We start from the raw sequence: 23,914 nt of genomic DNA, 5'->3' as shown, positions 1-23,914 counted from the left end.
AGAAATTAAATTGGGAGCCTAGGTCCCCTCTAGGTTTTGGAAGTAGCAAATGTTGTCACTGTTCAAAAAATTGTAAAAACACACTTTTTGTTTATTTTAAGCTAAATGTCATATGCTCTTTCTCCCATCTGCCCACGGGAAGTCAAAGTTTATGTATAGAAAGAATAGCCATATACAAATCTTTTGCAACAATAAATGTGGATAGGGGCTAGGAATCAAATTTTAGTTACCTTTCATCATAATTGCATTCATATATGAGTACATAGAAGCAGTACTGTGACTTCCATTATATCTTTTATTCAAATATGTTGTATGTAGAGGCATTATGGGGCTGGGACATTGTAGTCAGAGATATTTTGTTGTTAAACTGTAAGAAATATGATAGTGGATTTATCTCTTCTGGGATTTTGCAAGAAGACATTTTCTTTTAGAGTCCTCTAAAGTGACATTCCAAAGAGATGGATGGGGGAAGCGGCTGTTTCCAAAACATGCTATTTTCAAGATGCAGTTTATGGGTAATTAACTTTATTTGCCCCTAGTGTAACACAATTGTACAAAAATATATAATTGCCTTGATCTCTACATTGATGAAACAAACACTGTTGCTTTGCACTAACTGATGGAATTAATACTAATAATATTGTGCTAGCCAAGGTCACTGCGTGCCAGAGACAGACACTGGTATAAAATGTTGTGGGGCTTTGTGGGCTTTTTTCCCTGATTTGCCAATTAGATCAGAGAGCTCAGATGAAAAACAGCTTCTCCCTGTCTGTGTAGCAATTTTATTATGAGTCTCATGATATTTGGTGCTTTTCTTATAGCCCCGTCTTGTGATTATATGAGTATCTCAGGTTTCATTTAAAAATAAAATTTCTAGCCCTAATAGTTGCAGAGAAAAACAAATGTGAGTCCAAATATCAAAAGGCAAAAAACACAAAAGATCACATGTATTTTTGTTGTTGTAAAAAAGCTCATGATTTTGGGGGGTCCATGTGCTTCTCAAGGATCTGCCAGCTAGAAGCTGACACTATACCATTTTCTACTGACAATGCACATGTGTGTAATATTTTTGCCTAAAGAAAAGAATATGATTTCAAATGTGAACGTTTCCAGTCCTCCTCCTGAAAAAGTAAAGTAACTCACCTGCCAAACACTCTGTGTTTATCTCCTAGTTTATGGTAGATGTTTTGTATTAAACTCGCTTCTGCTTTTGGACAGAGATTGAGCCAATTGGTGTCAAAAGTGTGGGTCCTAAATCCACATTTAAGCACCAGAAGAGAAGTAGCCTATATTTCAAAGGCGCTGACCATCTACAGCCGGCATGGACCTCTGTGGGATTTATGGGTAGCAATAGAGTTGCTGGTCTTACACAGTTACCAGAGAGGACCAAGATGTGGTGCATCAGGGAGTTTAAACATAGGAACTTCCTGGTTAGGGAGTTCTCTAGGTGCTGCTTAAAGCATGGATCTTTGTGTCTATGTCCTTATACTACATGGTGTCAGAAGTGAATGAATCCCTCTTTCTAAAGACAGAGTAAAGGAAAGATGAGACACCCCCCCACACACTCCATTGCCAAAGCAGTGAAAATGGAAAATCAGGGAAGAGACTTGTGAAAGCTACAGCAGGACGGAGGCAGAGCCTTGTCTCAGCACAGCAATGGAGCCCATAGTACAAATGGGTCTGTGAGAGAAGTCTGATTTTGGCAACTCAGACAGCTGAGATCCATAGATTTGAGCAATTCTAGATGACTTCTGTTTTAACAGAGAAAGCACAAGAATTCCATGTAATGCCGTAATATTTGCCATGGGTGATGCTGCTGCTGATATACTGTGCATGCTGCTCCCTATTGGAGGATCATAATGCCACTATATAAAGCCATGGCTTGCCCACACCTAGAAAACTGCATGCAGTTCTGGTTGCCCAATCTCAAAAAAGGTATATTAGAGTTGGAACTGGTACAGAGAAGGGCAACAAAAATCATTAGGAATAGGGAACAACTTCCATCTGAGGAGAGCTTAAAAAGACTGGGACTGTTCAGCTTAGAAAAGAGACAACTAAGGGGGGGATATGAGAGATGTCCATAAAATCATGAATGGCCTGGAGAAAATAAAATAGGAAGTGTTATTTCCCTATTCACATAACCCAAGAACTACTGGTCATCCAATAAAATTAACAGGTTTTAACACAAACATAAGAAAGTATTTCTTCAGGCAATACACAATCAACCTGTGGAACTCATTGCCACGGCACATTGTAAAGGTCAAAATATAAGTGGGTTGACAGGGGATAGGTCCATCCTTCATGAACCCATGCTCTAGGTGTCCCTAAGCCTCTGACTGCCAGAAACTGGGACTGGACACTCAATAAATTGCCCTGTTCTGTTCATTTCCTCAGAAGCATCTGGCACCAGCCATTGTCGGAAGACAGGATTCTGGACTAGATGGGCAATTGGTCTGACCCAGTATGGCCATTCTGATGTTATCTTTTTATGAGGAAAAGATAAAATACTCCAAAGTGAAAGAGGCTTTTGATACCCATTTCATAGGCAGACAGAATATTACATATGAAAGGGCAAATTTAGTAGGAGGTGCCAGCCTCAAAGGAAAAGTCTCAGACTTTTATTACTGCAGTTCATAGTCTTGCTGAACATTCGAATATAAACTAGCAGAACTAATAAGAGACACCAGTTGATCAGTACAGCTTCAGTTAGACTCAGATCTCACACTAGCAAAAGTAAGAATCCAAGAAGCCGTAAAGAAACAGCTTTGTGACTTGCATACTAACAGTATATGGGAAACTGCTTCAGACAAAACTGACACAGTAATGAGAGAAAGACCCAAATGTACACCATAAGAACAATGCACGACTGGAGAGTGGGAGACCGAAGAACCTTAATAGGAGGGAAGCTTAGAAAAGCTATAGAATATGTGACAAGACACAGCTTGCAACTACGTCCAGCTAGCAAGGCAGAAGGTAGGAGATGCCACAAAATCGAACACTGTGCAATAGCATGCAGATCACCAAGAGTAGTGGAAACGATAGAAGAGGGAGTGTTATCAGATAACCGTGAATGCTTACTCCTAGGGACTATATTCTTAATAGAACAGAGAACACCTGGGTGCACAAGCATGAATAAAAATGGTTGAAACCGTAAATTTAAAATTGATACAGGGGCAGCAGTAACTGGATTTCCAAAAAAGATAATTGATTCCAGGACGGATATCTGCAAAGGCCCAGTAAGATTCTATGTGGGGCTATGTAGTAAGGTGCACTCTGCTCTTGTCTTCTAGCAACATAAATGACTAACTCCGGTGACTGCGTACCCACACCACGCTGTTCATTTATGTTTCCTCCACTAACACCTTTATGGTCCTGTGCAGTAATGCTGTGTAGCGTCCCCTGTGTTTCCAGCCCTTGCCCCAGGGCCTGAGAGAACCAGAGATCTCCCTTTCCCGAGATGTCAGTGAGACTGGGCTCAGCAAGCCTAGGTCTTTTCTCCCTCACTTCCTTCCGTGCCCTTTTTATCAGTCTTGAGCTGATGGGCTAATTGGCTCTTTAACTCACCCAGCCTCCTCAATTAATTAGGTAATTAACTTCAACTACCCCAGTCAGCCTTCTCCAGAAGAACTAATTGGTGTCAGAGCGCAATCTCACTTGCTAACTGTCACCAGCTAGTAACATTATATTGAATAAAAAGAAAAGGAGGACTTGTGGCACCTTAGAGACTAACAAATTTATTTGAACATAAGCTTTCATGAGCTACAGCTCGCTTCATCAGATGCATGCAGTGGAAAATACAGTGGGGAGATTTATGTACACAGAGAACATGAAACAATGGGTGTTACCATACACACTGTAACAAGAGTGATCAGGTAAGGTGAGCTATTACCAGCAGGAGAGCAGGGGGGGAAGGGGGAAAAACTTTTTGTGGGGATAATCAAGGTGGGCTATTTCCAGCAGTTGACAAAAATGTCTGAGGAACAGTAGGGGGGGAAATAAACACAGGGAAATAGTTTTTTTTTTTTACTTTGTGTAATGATACATCCACTCCCAGTCTTTATTCAAGCCTAAGTTAATTGTATCCAGTTTGCAAATTAATTCCAATTCAGCAGTCTCTCATTGGAGTCTGTTTTTGAAGTCTTTTTGTTGAAGAATTGCCACTTTTAGGTCTGTAATCGAGTGACCAAAGAGATTGAAGTGTTCTCTGACTGGTTTTTGAATGTTATAATTCTTTCCTAGTGGAGACTCCAAAGAGGCCTTCTCTGGTGAAATCAGGTTCATCTTTAACATTTTTCAATGCAACAAAGAGAGGATCTGGGTCTTGTGAGTATTTTGTCAGGAAGTGAGCCCCCTCCACAGAGAACACCATGCACAAACTCAATAGAAGTGAGAACACACTCTGGAAGACTGATCAAACCTCCTCAAAGGCTTGATCTTTAGAATACTGCTCAGTACTATTTAAATGCAATTGATAAGAGGACATAATCGTGGAAATAGTTTTAAGGAATTTGTAGTTTATTTTGAACTGTTGTGGGTATATACATGGCTTTATAATTATATTTGAATTTATTATAAATAAAGGGACATGAGTGTTAATAAAGTTTCTGGTCCTCCAGAGTTACCAGAGAGGATCAGGATGTGTTGCGGCAGGGAGCTTAATAAATGTAGAAATTCCAGTCTAGGGCATCCTCTAGTTGCTGACTCTTTGTGTTTATGGCCTCCCACTACAGGTGCTCATCATCTTTGAAAGCCAGGCTGCTTATAATTTGTACTTTGTTACTTGTCTGATACATTAACCCTACTCTAGGGCATCAAGCTCAACTGCATAAATGTGTACACTTATACACACTAACAATAATTTGAATCATCCTGAGAATTCCACTGTCATGGAGGGAGGCTCGTTTTTTGTTTACATTTTATGGTCTCACTTTATACTAATGGTACATCTATAAATAATTTTGAAAGGTTAATCGCAATTCATAGATGTTTGTTCAGTAGTTATAATCTAACCAGTCACTAAATAGCTAAAAACCAGATAAAATACTTTTGATTGACTTGACGTAATTTGTCAGTTAAATGATTCAATGATGTTTTAATCATGTATTAACCCTTTATAAATGATCACTTAACATAAAGTGTGACCCTTTTTATACTAGCTCATTCATATGATGAAAGATTTTGAGGTGTATTTCGAAGCCATTTTAGAGTCTTTCAAGTTGGGCTCCCAAAATCATCAGATGCTTTTGATAATTTTGGCCATAAAAACCAGGCAGCAACACTAGTTCAACATCCAAGGGCACAGTCCTGGAAACTGTTACTCATGTGGGTAGCCCTTGCTCACTAGAGTAGTCCCATGAAATCAAACACACTACATTGCTTGAGTATGGATTATTCTCATGAGCAAGGGTTTGTAGGGTGAGGGTTGCATGTGTCTGTTGTAGGTGGACATAAAACAATGCAAAGGTTAAGGAGTTATTTTGGTCATTTAGAAAATGTCTTAGATACCTCCAGGTTGCGAGCTTGTATTGCTGTTCCCAGGCATCTCCTGGAGGATTCTTTACTGCAGTGTTTTTAACTAGATCCATCCACCGTTAGGATTCTTGCCCCTCTATCCTTGAGTTTCTTGATTACCAGTCAATCCAAATACCAATGCAGGGGACAATATTGTGTAACCAATCACACCTTTGAGGGAAAGGGTCTGTGCACTGTGAAGAACTGGAGTGGTCTCTGCTGCAGATGAACCTCTTTTCATGCAAACTTTATAATTTTCTTCTAATCGCTTTCCTCTATCAGCGTCCAGTCACCTGTTCCAACTTCTGCCGAGTAGGTTAATTCTCCCCCTCGCTCCCGCATGAGTTCACAAGCAAACTGTAAATAAGCTAGAAAAATCATTTAGGACTTTTAATGGATTCCAACTGTGTCTGCAGATGGGTGTTTGTAAAATTCAATTTGGAACTTGGCATTGTTTTTAAAACGACTATGTATTTTTACTGCAATTGTCCAAATAATGCGTTAAATGCAGGAAAATTGATCTCTATTTACTAACACACAGTTTGCAGTCCCCTATCCATCTTAGCTGCCTTTTCCTGCCCCCCATCCTCTGAAGGTTCTATTACTCTTCACTGGACTGAATGATGCTTCTTCTGTATTGGGGGATGGCATTTAGCTTGTTTTAGACATACACATTTCCTGGTTCCCTGACGTTGTGGGATATGAGAAAAAAAGTATTTACTCAGTAGTTTCACAATTTTAAAAACATGTGCTAAGGAGACTTAGCACTAACCATTTGAAAGCAAACTGGTTTTTCCTTTTCACCCAAATGAAATCTAAATAAGGCTGAGCTAGTGAGAGCCTATTATCTGAACATAATGCCTGCAGAGCTGGGACTGAATTGTTGGTCCTATAGTTTCAAACATACTATACAGGCCTTTAAACACATGAACCAACAGAAAATTTACATTATGGATCATCTATAGAAAGATTTTATGTTATAGATGAGCAGTAACAAGCCAACAGAGTGCAACACTCTCTCACAAATATAGAGTATATCTGATTTTGCTCCCACTGAACTCAATGGCTAAAACCTCTCATTAATGTTATTTGAGTGAGGACTGGACCTTTAATAATTCCTGGAGAGTGAGACAGATTTTCCTGATTTAGGAGACTAAGAAGCAAGTACCATACAGTAAATCCTGGAGGTTGGCCAGACAAACTGAGCGGACCTGAAGGAAACAAGATTTGTCTCTCTTTTGAGCACAGCAGATAAGACCAGTCCTGAAGGAGGAGTCCAGTGTCTCTGAAAACCACTACACATCAGCTTTGGTATTCTGGGGCCTGCTCCAACTCTGATTAAATCAGTGGAAAGACTACCATTAACTTTAATAGGAGTACGGTCAGTCCAAACTGATACCTAGAAAAATTTTCAGTAGGCATATGATTGCTCTAATATGGTCACAACAACCCAAATAGCAAAGTTTAATGATGAAAGTTAAGAATTAACTGCCACCGAAAGATTCTTAAAATCAGAAATCTAAATTCAGAACTCACTGCAGAGGATGAATAATTCACAAGTCATTCTTGCAGGTGGTGACTTAACTGAATTTTTTTTTTAGGTTATTTGTCATGAGTTCTTAGCTGTATTTACATATATCCATTTCTAGATATGTATATCTTATCTTGTAATTACTTTCCAAGTGTTGATTTGGTGTTTATGCTGGATGGGATAGCAACAGTTTTCAACTGGCTGTTATGATGAACAAGCATCGAGTTAATTTTTTTGCACTAAATCTTTTCTGTTGATTTGCATTTTTGATTCACAAACACACACACACACACCCATTTATTTTTGTTTAATTTGTCATTTGCAGCATGACTTTTCAGAAGCACAGCATATCTGCTTGTTCCCACTGATGCCAAAAGTCTTTTGAGGTCCAATCTGGAACCAAATGACGTCAGTGAGAATTTTTTGCCCTTGACTTTAGCAGGAGCAAGATTGGACATTCTCTGGCTCTAATCCTCGATTCACTGCATATCAACAGGCCTGTTGCTTGGAGCCCTGCTGAAGTAAATTGACCTCTGCATGGGCACAGCAGTCCATCCATGCACAGCCAATTGAAGAATCAAGGCTTATACTACTTACGTGCCTACATGCACTCTGTTGGCTGGCTGCAGCTTAGATATACACTAAGAATCCTTCTGTTGCTGATAGCTAACATACCTTTTCCATTAAATCAAAATGTCAGAGCTCTTTACAGCTCTGCAGGTGTGTAATTCATGTATTTTGTAGTGCTAGAAACTACTGCAAAATTATTAGTGACCTCATTCTGAGACGTACTGAGCACCTGCTACTCTCACTGACTTCAGTGGGATTTGCTAGTACTCAGTTGTCATAATATAAAGGGAAGGGTAAACACCTTTAAATCCCTCCTGGCCAGAGGAAAAACCCTTTCACCTGTAAAGCGTTAAGAAGCTAAGATAACCTTGCTGGCACCTGACCAAAATGACCAATGAGGAGACAAGATACTTTCAAAACTGGGGAGGGGAGGGACAAAGGATCCTCTCTGTCTGTGTGATGTTTTTGCCGGGACCAGAGCAGGAATGCAGGTCAGAACTCCTATAAAGAGTTAGTAAGCAATCTAGTTAGATATGTATTAGATTCTGTTTTGTTTAAATGGCTGACAAAATAAGTTGTGCTGAATGGAATGTATATTCCTGTTTTTTTGTAACTTAAGGTTTTGCCTAGAGGGATTCTCTATGTTTTGAATCAGATTACCCTGTAAGGTATTTACCATCCTGATTTTACAGGAGGTGATTATTTTACTTTTTCTTTAATTAAAATTCTTCTTTTAAGAACCTGATTGCTTTTCATTGTTCTTAAGATCCAAGGGTTTGGGTCTGTATTCACCTATGCAAATTGGTGAGGACTTTTTATCAAGCCTTCCCCAGGAAAGGGGGTGTAGTGCTTGGGGGGGATATTTTGGGGAGGAGATGTTTTCAAGTGGGCACTTTCCCTGTTATTTTTGTTACCCACTTTGGTGGGGGCAGCATAAAGGTTCAAGGACAAAAGGTAAAAGTTTGTGCCTTGGGGAAGTTTTAACCTAAGCTGGTAAGAATAAGCTTAGGGGGTCTTTCATGCAGGTCCCCACATCTGTACTCTAGAGTTCAGAGTGGGGAAGGAACCTTGACATCAGTACATCTGAAAATTAGGTTGGGATAATACAGAGGGTAGAAAGAGAAAGAAAGAACAAACTGATGAGTTGGCAGATGCTAGGTGTGCTCACTGGAGGGGAGAGAGAAGAGAACACCATAATAATCCCTAGTCATAAATTTGCTGCTGACTTAGTATTTAACTTTGCAACTGATAAGCCAGTGAAACCTGAAAAGACATATCTTCTTTTTAAGAGTTCAAAAACAGCTAATGATAAATGAGCCATATTCCCCTGGGTTTTCTTTTCCCCTTTAGAGGCTATGGTTAATATTTTCATAACCGATCAATACTACGTGGAAGTGAGAGTAACAGTTTCACCTTTAATGTTGTTAGTCTACTTGTGATTTGAAATTTACACAACAACTGCAGTTGCTGGTGGGGGAAAAAGCAATAGTTTACAAAACCCAATAGAAATCATCAGTAATTAGGGATCAGAGCTGGCCAAAACTACAGATTTTCAGTTCCAGGGAAATTTGGAAACTTGGTTTTGTTCTGATTTGGACTGAAACAAAAAAAATTTTAAATTTCCCATGAACCCAAAAAAGTTTCATTTCATGAACACTGACACATGGTATTTCTAAAACAAAATATGCTCCCTGGGATCATAGGAGCTGCTGACTCAAATAGATAAGAATGTCAATTTTAGGCAGCAGCTGCTGGGGTTCTGAGGGTCTCCAGCTCTGGGGCAGCCCTACTATGCAGACTGCCCTGTGCCAGGGACTCCAGGACTTCCAAAATCCCAGGGCTGCCTGCTTAAGAGTCAGACAACATAGGGAACCAGCTGGCCCAGGAGCCTAATAGCCCTGGGGTCTCCAGGACCAGGGCAGGGTTGCCCTACAGCCACAGACCTCGATGCTCACACCAGGACTTCCAGGCTCCCAGCTCCATGGCAGGGAGTTCAGAAGCTCTGAGAGCCGCCATGGTTCCAGGCTTCCCATTTCATGGCTTTGAAAACTTTAGGGCATCAGATCAAATAAATGTACTCGGTAAGTCTGGGAGCTATTTTGCCTTTCACAAAAAATAAATACTTCTTTAAAAGACGGTGTTGGCCCATGCCTTGCAACATGCTAATTAGTAACGAAAGACAACCCTTCATGAATCAGTCTTCTAATCAGGTGTTGGTAAATGAAATGGGGGGAGGGTGATCAGAGAATTTAGTGGAGAAAGTGTTAATTTGGAACTCAGTTTAGAAATCAAAGCAGAGCTATGCAGAGATATGTAAAAAGCACATTAAATATACAAGTGTGGACTGGTGGTCTCGTTCTGATTTGCTTTTTCCATCAACTCAGAGATCAAAAGGCAGAACGATTACGTTAATTTTCACTTTTTAATGTACACCTCTCCCCAGACCCCCTGCTCCTTCCATAATGTTCTTTATCCTGTGTCCTCCTGAAGAGACTGTAGTGACTGAAAGGCTGTATTTTCCTATTTGATAGTTTTCTATGAGGTACCACCTTAAATGTATAGCCAACACAGTTACAGGAGAGCCAGATAGATGCTATTCTGTCTCAAACATCACTAACAAAATTGCAAGAGGTTGCAATAATTTCCCTATCTTAGACCCACATTTCTACTCGTGCCTTCATCTTTTGTGGTGTTTCAGCAGGGGTGCAACAAGGAGATAAAGTTTCTCTCACCATCCTCCCACCTTGCAGGGCCAGTCACAATCTGGCCTTGTTTGTATTGCTGATTGCGTGAAACTGAAGGAAACTTATGCCTACTTAATAAAATGCATGGGTATGTATCAGTTTTTCTAGATACAACGCAGCTCTTAAAGTAGACTCTAGCCATATGCTTGTCTTGGACACCACTGTGACTTTTAGAATTTGGTCGTTAATTTTAAATTTAACAACAAATCTGTTGTCTGCAGCAAAAGATTACTGAAGCATCCTATCTTGATCACGAGCCAAATGTGGTTTGCTATATTACTACAGGTATTTCTGTGAGACAACTGTTGTATTAACGTAGATGGAATATACAGGCCAAAGTTTTAACATAACCCAATCACTGTCCAACATTAAACAGTGTAAAATAAGGTTTAGGGTTTGGCATCAAGAGTCCTCAGCCTTATTACCATGGCAGGCACACTGTTAAAACTCCTTTTAACCTTTTACTAGACACAGAAAAGTAGGGGAAACTGCTAAAGTACTTGGAACATAAAATGTTCATTTTAAAAACATTCCTTATTCCCTTTAGCTGGAAATTAAAAAAAAACACCTTCTTTGCCATGGTTTTAGGTTTGTGGTTCTCCCCCAACCTCATTCTTAGTTACAGAACATGTGGTGTTGTAGAGTATGTCTACACCACAATCAGACACACATGACTGGCCCATGCCTGCTGATTCGGGCTACAGGGCTATTTAATTGTGTTGACTTTGGGGCTTGGGCTACAGCCCAAGATCTGGGACCTTCCCAACTCACAGGGTCCTAGAGCCCAGGCTCCAGCCCTAGCCCAAATGTCTACACTGCAATTAAATAACCCCTTAGCCCAAGCCCTGTGAGCCTGAGTCAGCTGGCACAGACCAGCCAGCATTTTTTAATTGCAGTATAGACGTACAGTAAGAGTCTGAATCAACTTCCATTGAAGCAAATGAAAAAAGAAAAGAGGAAAAAAAAAAACCCACCTCCCACTGATTTTAATGGGAGCTGGGTCACCTCACTGATCATTTGAAGAATATAATACCATTGGGCCTTCCCAAGACAAGAAAATAACTATCATCTTGTCACTCCTTTGGACAGGCTGGTTTGATATAGGTACACAGTAATCACTGACGATTTCTCACATGAAGGATTTTTGTTTGTTTTTTGTACAGATACATGGCCATTATCGATCCCCTGAAGCCCAGACTGTCTGCAACTGTAACGAAGGTGGTCATTGGGAGTATATGGATTTTGGCTTTCCTGCTTGCATTTCCCCAGTGCCTCTACTCCATAACCAAAGTGATGCCTGGAAGAACTCTTTGCTATGTAGCGTGGCCAGGTGGTCCAAAACAGCACTTTACGTAAGCTTTTTGGCTTTTATACTCGGGCATGGCTATATCTAAACTGCAGGCTTATTTTAATTTTGCAGAGGAATCGCAAGAATAACATGCAGGCCAAGAAACCAAGCCCTATACCTATCCCATGCTCACAATCTGGGTTACAGAGATTTTCAGCCATATCCTCATCTGGTGTAAATTGACGTAGCTCTACAGAAGACAATGGAGCTACACCAATTTACACCAGCTAAGGATCTAGCCCTTAATCTGCAGGAGTTTGGGATGGTACATTACTTATGAGTGACAAATTTATATGGAAGGAGATCTTCTTTCATTTACCTGTCAGGACCAAAGTTAAAATTCTGTGTTTGCTCTTCAATAGCAGTTCACCACACTGCCACCAAAACTAGGACTTATGTTATATAGGTTTTTGAGGCAACCCCATGCATTGCAGGGTAAACGAGGAAGTCTGTACACTGATCTCAGTAGTTGAAGATGCCAGTTTTTCAAATATTTGGATTTTAAAAGTTGTTTATGGGTACTTTATTGTGCAATATTTGTCTACCCAGAAAACTGGTCTCAGTGACACTATTTTACAGTGTTGTAACTGTGTTACTCCTGATAAATAGCAGCCAGTATGCGTTCAGAATCAGAACTATAGGTTTTAATAATGACTTCAGATCTTAAACAGTTTTCCGTCTGCTTTTAATGCAGTTTACTTAAGACTTTCATGATGGACAGTAAAAAACAAAATACTGGGCCAAATCCCCAGCTGGTGTAAACAGTCACCATTTACTCCATCTGAGACTGACCCCTTAGGTAGTAGAGAAAATGTCTTATTTCTCAAACATTCAGAAAATTTTATCTGAATAGTTCCTTTCAAAGCATTTATCAGTTCAATGCTCTTTTATTGCAGGTATCATGTCATTGTGATTGTATTAGTGTATTGCTTTCCTCTGCTTGTCATGGGTATCACTTATACCATAGTTGGAATTACCCTTTGGGGAGGCGAGATTCCAGGTGACACATCTGACAAATACCACGAGCAGCTCAAAGCTAAGAGAAAGGTACTGTTCCATTAAACCTTGCTAAGTAAATTTATATTGATTTTTTTTTTCCTGCTGAAATCACTAGCAATTACGTTGTAAAGTATTGGAAGTGTTTTATTTCAAACAGAATGGCATTTGAGACTGTTATAAAAGAACTCTGTTTAAATTGCAATTGATTTTGACAGGGTTCCCCCCACCACCACCACCATGTGGTGGCTGTTCAAACAAATGATGTAAATGTTTGGATTTTAACTCTTTACTCCAATTCTAGGAGGCTCTGAGTAACATTTAGTCAAGCATACAATTGTGTCCTTGAGATGTAGAAACAGAAGGCCTGCCTTATTAACAGAACTAAAGTGATGATCCTGGAACTTCTTGGGATCAGCTTTGTTTATTCTCTGAACAGTAGCTGTTTATTGACCTGATCCAAATCCAGCAGAAGTCAATGGGAATCTTTCTGTGACTTAATAGGTTTTGGATCTGGCCTATTTCAGTACACAGATAAGAGCTGCTTTACCTATTCATGTAACGAATGCTATGCATTAGAAATTAGCACCTTTTACAGTGAAAATCAACTGATCCTTTCAATTATTTTTTTCAATGTATTTCATTAGTTTTAATTATTTGTATAATCAATATTTCAGTTTATACGTTGTTAGTGAACCATTTACTTTGACAATTCACTCAGTTGTGCAATTGGTCACATGGATCAGATTGTATTGTTTCCGCTTCTTAGGCGGACGACAGAACATTCTAAGTAGGATAGTAACCAAATAAATAAGCCCTTCTGTTATTCATTTTTTGTGCTAAAATTCTTTAAAATGGATTTGCAAACATTGGGCCCAATGATGGAACTCTAACTTGCTTTGGTGAGCACATACTCAATTAGTCTGACTGGTCATCCCAAAGTTATCCAAACATTTGTGAATAATGAACATAATCCCATGAGTCATAACAAACTGAACAAAAAACACTTTGTGAAATACTCGTGAATCAGTTATTCCGACTCTGCCACAAGCTCTCCATCACAATTAAAATTCACATAGGAGGACACCACCAAATTCTGCTCACTACTAGTGTTAGTGTTGTGTCTTAGACAGTTGTGACCTTGGAATACAAAAATTATGTTAATGTAAATAACTATTAGCCTTAATTAAACCCATCCAGGCTTTCTGGCTATCTACATATAAAACTCTGGCTTGCTACCACTCCACAATAATGGGGGGGGACCCTCAAAGTCCTGATGCAGTATGCATTAAACCATAGGATGGATTCTTGGGTGCTTCAGTTTTTTCAAAAACATACAAAGGAACATAGAAGGAAGTGCTCCCAGACAGTACAAGTGATCACACCCTTAGAATAGAGGGCCTAGAAAGGGAGATGTCAGGGCTACCAAGAGTGTTTCTGAGCCCAGAATACATCATATAGTCTTGATCAGTTGGCAAGAGCAAACAGAACAAATTTCCACTTTTGTGAAAAAGTGGGGTGTGAGGGGGGAACAAGCAGCAATGCAACTCAGGGTTGGGAGTGGGAAGGGCCCAGGTAAGTGGCTTGGGCTAGTCCCACCTGGGAGAATGGGGGAAGGCTCAGGCTAACTCTGTGGTGTCCTGTTTTCCCTTTGGGAAATATGGTCCCCCTACAGTGGGATGAATGCAATGTCTTCTGTGTATATGTTGCAAACAGTTTCACTCACCCAAGTCCTGGATGCTTAAGGAAGTTTAGGCTACCACCTGCAAGTTGGACCCATGTCCTTAATAACTAGTAACACCCTGTGGAAAATATTGAAAAGAACTTTGAACAGCTCCTTTTTGGAGGGCAAAGTGCCAGCATCTCTTAAAGAAGCAACTGTTAGGCCCTGCTCAAGCAACCATCTTTTAACAGACTCTTACCAGTTATTGCCTTAACTCTATTCTTGTGGGAACGGAGGAGGGTAGGGGGGGCATAGTTTAAAATTACCAAGTGAAATATAATTATTAAGGAAATCTGGAAAATGTACTTAATTGTATCCCCCTGAAGCTAAATGCTTTAGATTCAGTTCAAGGAATATAAAAAGCATTTCCATAGTGCTCTGTTTAGATCTTTAACAGGGTCCTTATCTCCCATGGCAGCAGGAATGAATCTGCCATTCACAATATCACCCATCCAAAAACAAGTTTCGTATGTTTACAAAATGAACTTTATTACAAAACCCTAGCAGTGGAAACTCTACTGGGCAATTAGCTGGCTTATTCCCTATACCTCCTCATTAGGTCATAAAAAGAAACCATGAACGGTGCCAAGGGTTTGACAGTGAAGATAAACTGAGAGATGACTGTGTGTGACAAATGGAGTTTCCCAAAGGGAGTTTGGAAGGAAATATTAAAGGCAAGCTCCTGAACTCGGGGAGCCAAGCCTTCCCACTTTATCAAAGAAATTCAGCACATTTGATAGTAGTGGCTAAATGAAATGAACAATTTTCAAAGCTTCTAGCTTTCATCACAAAGAGTAGCTGGTATTTACTTTGTGTTGCTAATAGTCCAATTACATCCCTTCGATCCTTTAAAACTATGGCTATTTAGGACTTTAAAAGTATGCAAGAGACATGAAATGCCTCATTAATTAAAGATTTCAGAGTAGCAGCCGTGCTAGTCTGTATTTGCAAAAAGAAAAGGAGTACTTGTAGACAATGGATCATGTAGTGTGGTCTCTCAACCTCAGCCGTGCAGAACACAATGCCATCCACAGCCTCAGAAACAACTCGGACATCATAATCTAAAAGGCTGACAAAGGAGGTGCTGTCGTCGTCATGAATAGGTCAGAATATGAACAAGAGGCTGCTAGGCAGCTCTCCAACACCACTTTCTACAAGCCATTACCCTCTGATCCCACTGAGGGTTACCAAAAGAAACTACAGCATTTGCTCAAGAAACTCCCTGAAAAAGCACAAGAACAAATCCACACAGACACACCTCTGGAACCCCGACCTGAGGTATTCTATCTGCTATCCAAGATCCATAAACCTGGTAATCCTGGACGCCCCATCATCTGAGGCATTGGCATGTAGACTCCCTCCTCAGGCCCTACGCTACCAGCACTCCCAGCTATCTTTGAGACACCACTGACTTTCTGAGGAAACTACAATCCATCGGTGATCTTCCTAAAAACACCATCCTGGCCACTATGGATGGAGAAGCCCTCTACACCAACATTCTACACAAAGATGGATTACAAGCAGTCAGGAACTGTATCCCCAATAATGTCACGGCAAACCTGGTGGCTGAACTTTGTGACTTTGTCTTCACTCATAACTATTTCACATTTGGGGACAATGTATACCTTCAAATCAGTGGCACTGCTATGGGTACCCACATGGTCCCACAGTATGCCAACATTTTTATGGCTGACTTAGAACAACGCTTCCTAGCTCTCGTCCCCTTATGCCCCTACTCTACGTGGGCTATATTGATGACATCTTCATCATCTGGAGCCATGGAAAAGAAGACCTTGAGGAATTCCACCATGATTTCAACAATTTCCATCCCACCATCAATCTCAGCCTGGACCAGTCCACACAAGAGATCCACTTCCTGGACACTACGGTGCTAATAAGCAATGGTCACACAAACACCACCCTGTACCGGAAACCTACTGACCGCTATTCCTACCTACATGCCTCCAGCTTTCACCCTGACCACACCACACGATCCATTGTCTACAGCCAAGCTCTATGATACAACCGCATTTGCTCCGACCCCTCAGACAGAGACAAACACCTACATGATCTCTATCAAGCATTCTTACAACTACAATACCCACCTGCTGAAGTGAAGAAACAGATTGACAGAGCCAGAAGAGTTCCCAGAAGTCACGTACTACAGGACAGGCCCAACAAAGAAAGTAACAGAACGCCACTAGCCATCACCTTCACCCAACTAAAACCTCTCCAGTGCATGATCAAGGATCTACAACTTATCTTGAAGAACGATCCCTCACTCTCACAGATCCTGGGAGATGGGCCAGTCCTTGCTTACAGACAGCCCCCCAACCTGAAGCAAATACTCTCCAGCAGCCACACACCACACAACAAAAACACTAATCCAGGAACCTATCCTTGCAACAAAGCCCGTGGCCAACTGTGTCCACATATCTATTCAGGGGACACCATCATACGGCCTAATCACATCAGCCACACCATCAGAGGCTCGTTCACCTGCACATCTACCAATGTGATATATGCCATCATGTGCCAGCAATGCCCCTCTGCCATGTACATTGGTCAAACTGGACAGTCTCTACATGAAAGAATAAATGGACACAAATCAGACGTCAAGAATTATAACATCCAAAAACCAGTTGGAGAACACTTCAATCTCTCTGGTCACTCGATTACAGACCTAAAAGTGGCAATACTTCAACAAAAAAACTTCAGAAACAGACTCCAACGAGAGACTGCTGAATTGGAATTAATTGCAAACTGGATACAATTAACTTAGTCTTGAATAGAGACTGGGAGTGGATGGGTCATTACACAAAGTAAAACTATTTCCCCATGTTTATCCCCCCACCCCCCACTGTTCCTCAGACGTTCTTGTCAACTGCTGGATGTGGCCCACCTTGATTATCACTACAAAAGGTTTCCACTCTCCTGCTGGAAATAGCTCACCTTAAGTGATCACTCTGGTTACAGTGTGTATGGTAACACCCATTGTTTCATGTTCTCTATGTATATAAATCTCCCCACTGTATTTTCCACTGAATGCATCCGATGAAGTGAGCTGTAGCTCACAAAAGCTTATGCTTAAATAAATTTGTTAGTCTCTAAGGGGCCACAAGTACTCCTTTTTCTTTTTTCATTAATTAAAGGCTTTTTAACATGATGGCAAGCCCATCTTTTCATTATGCCTCTCCATATTATCTCTCTGCCTACAATGGGCATGTACCGGAATTCATGCTTTGCAAATGTACAATGAGAGGATTAATAGTGTATGGGACGTAAAGTAACTGCATCGGCAGTGTTATCAGTGGAGCCCTTAGACAGCTCTTCAGTTACACTGTTGTCAGGTATGATTTCTGAGGCAACTGGTATTTGGAAAGATGAATTTGTAATTGTCACTCAAAGGCAAATTAATAGATCAGGCTCCAAAGTAGGTTCTTTTTTGTTCTTCCTGCAAAACTCAATTTAAAAAAAAAGCTACAGCTCTGCCTTTATTCAAATGAAGAGAAACTTGGCTAGTTACCTAAACACATGGAGGGCTTGCGCTGATTGCAATTTATTTTGAAGAGTAAATCTACAACAACACTAGGGGAGTTTGACATTAAGCAATGAGGTACTGATTATTGGGAATGGTGGGCAAAGCATATAAAATGCTAGCAGTTAATGAATAGCACTTGCAAGACTTCTTTAGAAGTCATTACAAGTTTGCTAAGAAAATGGTTAACTTGATACGTTGTTTAGGTGTTATCAACAGCTTTGGAGATGTTCCCATTGTCTGACTCTATGCAGCACTACCACATACCCACATTCTTCTCAAAGTAACTTCCAAATTACATGGAAATCAAGGAAGATCACTTTACAGCTAGAGATGAGTAAAACCATTCCTGGTATTTTGGAGAGCCTCAGCTTTACGGCATTTCAAAAGTTCAGGACAATATGGGTGAATTTTAGAGAGTATCCATTTCCGAGACAGAAGAGGACCCACCACCCACATGATGCTCCATCCCAGGGCCAAATTAACCTATAGACCAGTGGACTTGGCCCCCACCGTCACCCCCCCAACCAGCTGCAGCAGCACGTGTCCTGTCTATGCTCAAAACTTGAACTAAGCCCTGCCCTGATATTAGGAATTGACTTTTGTCTTGGATTCCCCACACTCGCCATTTGTGAATCTTTCAGCTTCCTCTTTCAGCCAGAGCTAGGAGGAAAGGACAGAAACATTTCAACAGAGGCTTTTGTCGCATTATTTCTGGCCAAGCCAAGACCAGAAATTACTGGAAATGGGGTGAGATGGTTTTTTTTTAAATAACACATACAGGGCTACAAGATACCGCTACATACACATTTGAACTTTTGGATGCTTCCCTGAATCTAATTCAGTGGCCAACCTTTGAGGTTTACCCAACCCCAATCTGAACTTTAGAACAAGACTTGGGAGATATTTTTCCTTCTTATTAAAATCTTTGCCATGAGAATGACTCATGTTTCTCAGCTGTGCTCTCATTCTATAATCATTTTCATGAGAAAATAATTTCCAGGCCCAATTATCTGTAGATAAGAAACTTTTAATAAGTGTATAAATATGGGGAACTATTAAGTGTTTAGTGTCAAAATCACCTGAGCATTAAAATGCACATTCATCCCTAGCTTTTCAACTACTACAGTGTTCTTTATTTTATTTGTTCATCAATTCCAATTCCTCTTCTAACTTTACAGAGACTATAAAAAGGGAATAGCCAACATATACTGTAAAGGTCAAAGTAATAACTTGCTTCTATCTATTCTGTGAGAGAGGATAGTAATACAATTCTGGTACAACATTTTTGTGACAAAAATTGTTTTGATAAGATGAAGAGTCTTGGGCCAATGATTAGACCAAGAATAGGAAATTCTATTCTTCAACCCTCTGCATTTTTCATCTTTTCTCTAACTTTAGCATAAAATTAATAGGTAAAGATAATGATACGCCACTGTGCGTGTGTTTTTTGACAATTTTAATGACCCCAACACTTGACTCTGTCCACATTCTCTCTTCTCCTGACGCTGTCAACACGCAGCCTCAACTCAACTTCTTTCTTCGTTGCAGTATAAATAAAAGCCAGACTTGGCCTGTGCCAAAATGTTTAAGTGTTTGTGGTCCTATGAGCCTGGAAGTATACATAACATTTCCCACTGTGTCATAGTATCCCAGGAAGTAAATCGGTAAGCACACAGGTGCAATAGTGTCAATTACATGAACAAATTTGGAAAGTAGATATTGAAATAGTGGTTACAAGAGGAAAGATGCCATAACCACTAAGATGAGAACCCTCTATTTGATTAATTAACATGCTGTGTGTGTGATACGGAAGCCCAGAATACAAGAACATAGATATCTAAGATTGCTGTCTAGAGAGAAAAAGATACTCCAAATAGTTTGTTGATTGTTTGGATTTAATAAAGTCAAGATTCTTATCTTTGACATGAATTTGAGAAGCCATACGCTGTGGGGAAGCCAAATATAAAAAGAAGACAGAATTACTTGTTTCTGAGGCAGAGTTAAATAACTGAGGTGAAAATTGGAAAACTCACCCAGAATAAAAAAGAGTGACAAGTTCAAGAAATTTTAAATATATATTTTTTCAAGTGAACCTCTAGAAGCTCAGATTAAGACACCCCTAAGCAAACACTTTACAGTAATGTGCTGAAAACAATATTGAGTATAAATTTTAAAAATGACAATAAAGCACACCAAGAAATAGCCACTTCTCCACATGTAACCAGACAGAATTCTGTTAGCCTCACCTTATGTATAGAATTGAGCCCTCTCTCCATCACAACAAGAATATTAAGATAGTGATCCTTAACAAATTCACAAACGAGAAGGTATTTATGAGTGTAGCTCAACAAATGAATCCTCAGGAAATATTCTTGGCTTTTCTCTGGCATTCCACACAACCCATACAGGAAGAGCAGATTGTCCAAGTTATCAGCACACACAGACTAATGACATGTTGCCATGTCCAGACACCGTGTCAAGGCTTGTGTATATACATTATACAATGCTATTGTATAGTACTGCAGAGAATCCATTGGTAATACACATTCACTCTATCCTATATGAATTGCACAAAATAGTAAAGAGAAGTAGGGGTGCTACTATCGGACATTAGATAGCAGTCTAAAGAGTTTTCACATGCTTGAATTCTCATACTTTTTACTTCAGGGTTAGAATTCTCATCACTGGAACCTTAAACAACATTTTCTTTCATGCTCTCACAATTTTTGATCAGAGGAGGACCCTTTCCCTTCATTCAGCTACTGTTTCTGTTTTCAGAATAATTTACATACTATTTAAACTAGGTGGCAGGCATTCTTAGTATTTTTTTTCCTCTGAAAGCTTTAGATCCTGCCTCCAGTTAAGAGCCAGTCCATATGCCATTCAAGTTTGTCTAAGTAGACTGGGGAGAGAAATTATTTCCTTCTTGGAAGTACATTAAATTGTGCATTTCTAGCACATCATTACAAAGTTTTATAGCCAAGTGATTGTCACCTGCCTTGACCTGTGCTATTCCTGTTTTATCTGCTACTACCATACCCAGAAGTTATTTCCGGAACTCTCAGCCTCAAAAGTTGTATGCAGTGTTGTTGTAGCCATGTTGGTCCCAGAATATTAGAGACAGAAGGTGGGTGAGATTATATCTTTCACTGGACCAACTCCTGTTGGTGAGAGAGACAAGCTTCAAAGCCATACACATGCCACGATCTTACGCATTTTCCACTATCTCTTTAATCCTAAAGTAACATACTGCTTGGGAAAGCAATGCTTCAAGTCAAATCACTTTTGGTGCTTTGTCCTCCTATGCTGCATCTCAGACAGATGTCATTGACACAAGCCCTTTGTTATTCTGAAAAATATATTAAAAATGTTTTCTCTAAATAAAAGCTTCATCATCTGTAAGGTAACACCTAATCTTTACATGAAAAGATAATCTTCCCATCTGTAGAAAAGATGATAAATAGATGTGCCTGCTATTAAAATGTGTCAGGGAAAGATAATAGTATTCATTATGTGAACAGCTTCCTATAGGGTGTGAAAAGGAAAAAGTCAAAGGGTTAAAGCTGCAATTAATGAGATGGTATTATTATCCTTATCAAGATTTGCCAGACTTATTCTCAAACCTTCTCACCATCTCAGTCAAATAAAGCAAGAGTATTAAATGGTAGATGGGCAACATGCTGGAAAGCAGGGTCAGTGACTATATATTAAAACTTGTTAAGAATAGAGTTGGTAAGAACAGAAGACCTAGCTACAAGACAAGAAACTACAAAAAGGACATTTTTACTACATAGCATAAAGTGGACAACAGAATTTGTTCCGATGGGTTGACAGAGACCATACCTCAAAACCTGAGGCTATATGGCAGTTCATGCTGCCACCTATTACATCCATCAAAATTAATTATGGGATTAATTGGACCATTAAACTTCAATGCCTTGTTTGCTAAATGTGAACAAGCAGAACAGGTGGCTTGGGTAATGAAGCTAGATGAATGAACTTTGGACTTAACGAAAATTAATTTCAGACTTATGGTATGTGAAATTAGTACCAAGGATGGATGAACACAGAAGCCATGGAGTAAGTCAACAAATTCAGTCTTCTTGAACTGTCCTTTTAAAGCATTGTCTACACTAGAGAGGCATAGGTAATAAAATTGGTGAGATAGCACCATGGTAGGTGGCAATAACATAACATATTCACAGTAACCAAGCTCTTTCAAGTGCAGATTGGTTTCAGTTTTGCCCTGTCTCGGTATGTCACTGCAGTGGCAATGCTAACTGGATATTCCTTCCAGGACCAATTTAGTAAGTAAACTCTTTTCATCCAAGGATGAATTTCAGCCTTTTTTAGATTAAAGCAATTTTATAATCCATGGGTTCAAATAATTTACACCTCACTAACTGCAGTACATGATCTATGAAAGAGCCCAGCCAAACTACTGTACATTTTCTTCTATTGGATCCATAATTAATAATTACAAACATTTTGTCAATTTCTGGTCTAACATTAGAAAATGTTACTTGGATGAACACATGAAGTTTAAGTAGAAAAAATGTTTTAGATTATTGTAGGCCTATAAAAATTCTACTGTTCAGTGCAACATCCATAAATCCTTTATAGGGATTAGACTAGCAATGAAAGTGCTTCCACAAACATCCTGAATCTATAAGTATCAAATGGGATGTGAGGAGGGTTGAGTCTGGAAAAGCAGCTACTTTTACAGCCCCTCCCAGGAGCACATGGGGAATTTTTAACTCCTTATTTTTCAGGCACAGGGGAATGCTTCGGAATCCTGTCACAAATCTCTTATTTCCCAGGCTTTCATGTAAGTCTGTTCTACTCTATCAAAATTTAAAACAAAACAAAAAAATCTTTCCAATATAAAGTATTTCTCATCTGTGTTTCCAGTGTTCAGTCCAGACTTACAAACACTCCATTAATTTCCATGGGATTTCTCATGCAGGTTAGCAAGCTCACATGAATAAAAGTTTACAGGACAGGGATTTTTGAAGAGCATACTCACTGCTGGCTTGCCTCGTTGTGGCATAGCAGGCTCTCCGCATTTTGGTCTCCCTGCCAACAAACACTTTGAAAGAGAAGAAGACAATTAGTGCAGAGCCAAAGGGTTACTGGCCTGTGGATAAGGGGGAAGAAATAGATGTGATATAACTGGATTTTGGTAAGGCTTTTAACACAGTCCCACATGACAGTCTCATAAGCAAACCAGAGAAATGTGGTCTAGAAGAAATTACTGTAAGGTGGATGCATAACTAAGTGAAAGACCATACTCAAAGAGCATTGTAAATGGTTCACTGTCAAACTGGGAGGGCATGTCTAGTGGGGTTCCACAGGGGTCAGTGATGGGTCCAGTACTATTCAATATCTTCATTAGTGACTTGGATTATGGAACGGAGAGTATGCTTATAAAATTTGCAGGTGACACCACGCTGGGAGCGCTTGTGAGCACTTTGGAGGACAGATTTAGAATTCAAAATAACCTCTACAATCTGGAGAACTGGTCTGAATTCTACAAGATGAAATTCAAAGATAAGTGAAAGTATTTCACTTAGGAAGGAAAAAGTCAAATGCACAACTACAAAATAGGTAATAACTGGCTAGGTGGGAGTACTGCTGGAAAGCTGTTGGGGTTTAAAGCAGATGACAAATTGAATTTGAGTGAATACAATGCCCTTGTGAAAAAGGTCTGGCATGTATTAATGACAGTTATATGTAGGACCAGGGAGGTAATTGTCCTGTTCTGCTCACCACTGGTGAGGCCTCAGCTGGAGAACTGTATCCGATTTTAGGATCCAGACTTTAGGACAGATGTGGACACGTTGGAGAGAGAGAACAAAAATTATAAAAAAAGTTTAGAGAACTTGGCATAAGGAAAGGTTAAACAACGAGGCATGTTTAATCTTGAGCAAAGATGACTGAGGGGGGACCT

The 23,914-nt window shown here is 39.8% G+C and overlaps 1 protein-coding gene across 1 annotated transcript in view; it reads left to right on the top strand.

The window, feature by feature from the left end:
* Window positions 1-23,914, top strand: part of TACR3 (tachykinin receptor 3) — a gene marked incomplete at its 5' end in the record, with an annotated part of 62,502 nt that overhangs the window by 13,532 nt on the left and 25,056 nt on the right. Inside the window, 2 exons of the mRNA XM_084627127.1 lie at window positions 11,520-11,708; window positions 12,601-12,751. Coding sequence (XP_084483253.1) covers window positions 11,520-11,708; window positions 12,601-12,751 — 340 coding nt within the window. The remainder of the gene's footprint in view (window positions 1-11,519; window positions 11,709-12,600; window positions 12,752-23,914) is intronic.

This window comes from Lepidochelys olivacea, assembly GCF_965140295.1.
Source record: "Lepidochelys olivacea isolate rLepOli2 genome assembly, chromosome: 4".
Lineage (NCBI taxonomy): Eukaryota > Metazoa > Chordata > Testudines > Cheloniidae > Lepidochelys > Lepidochelys olivacea.
Note: the sequence above shows the minus strand (reverse complement) of the source record. Positions and strands in the feature narration are given on the sequence as shown.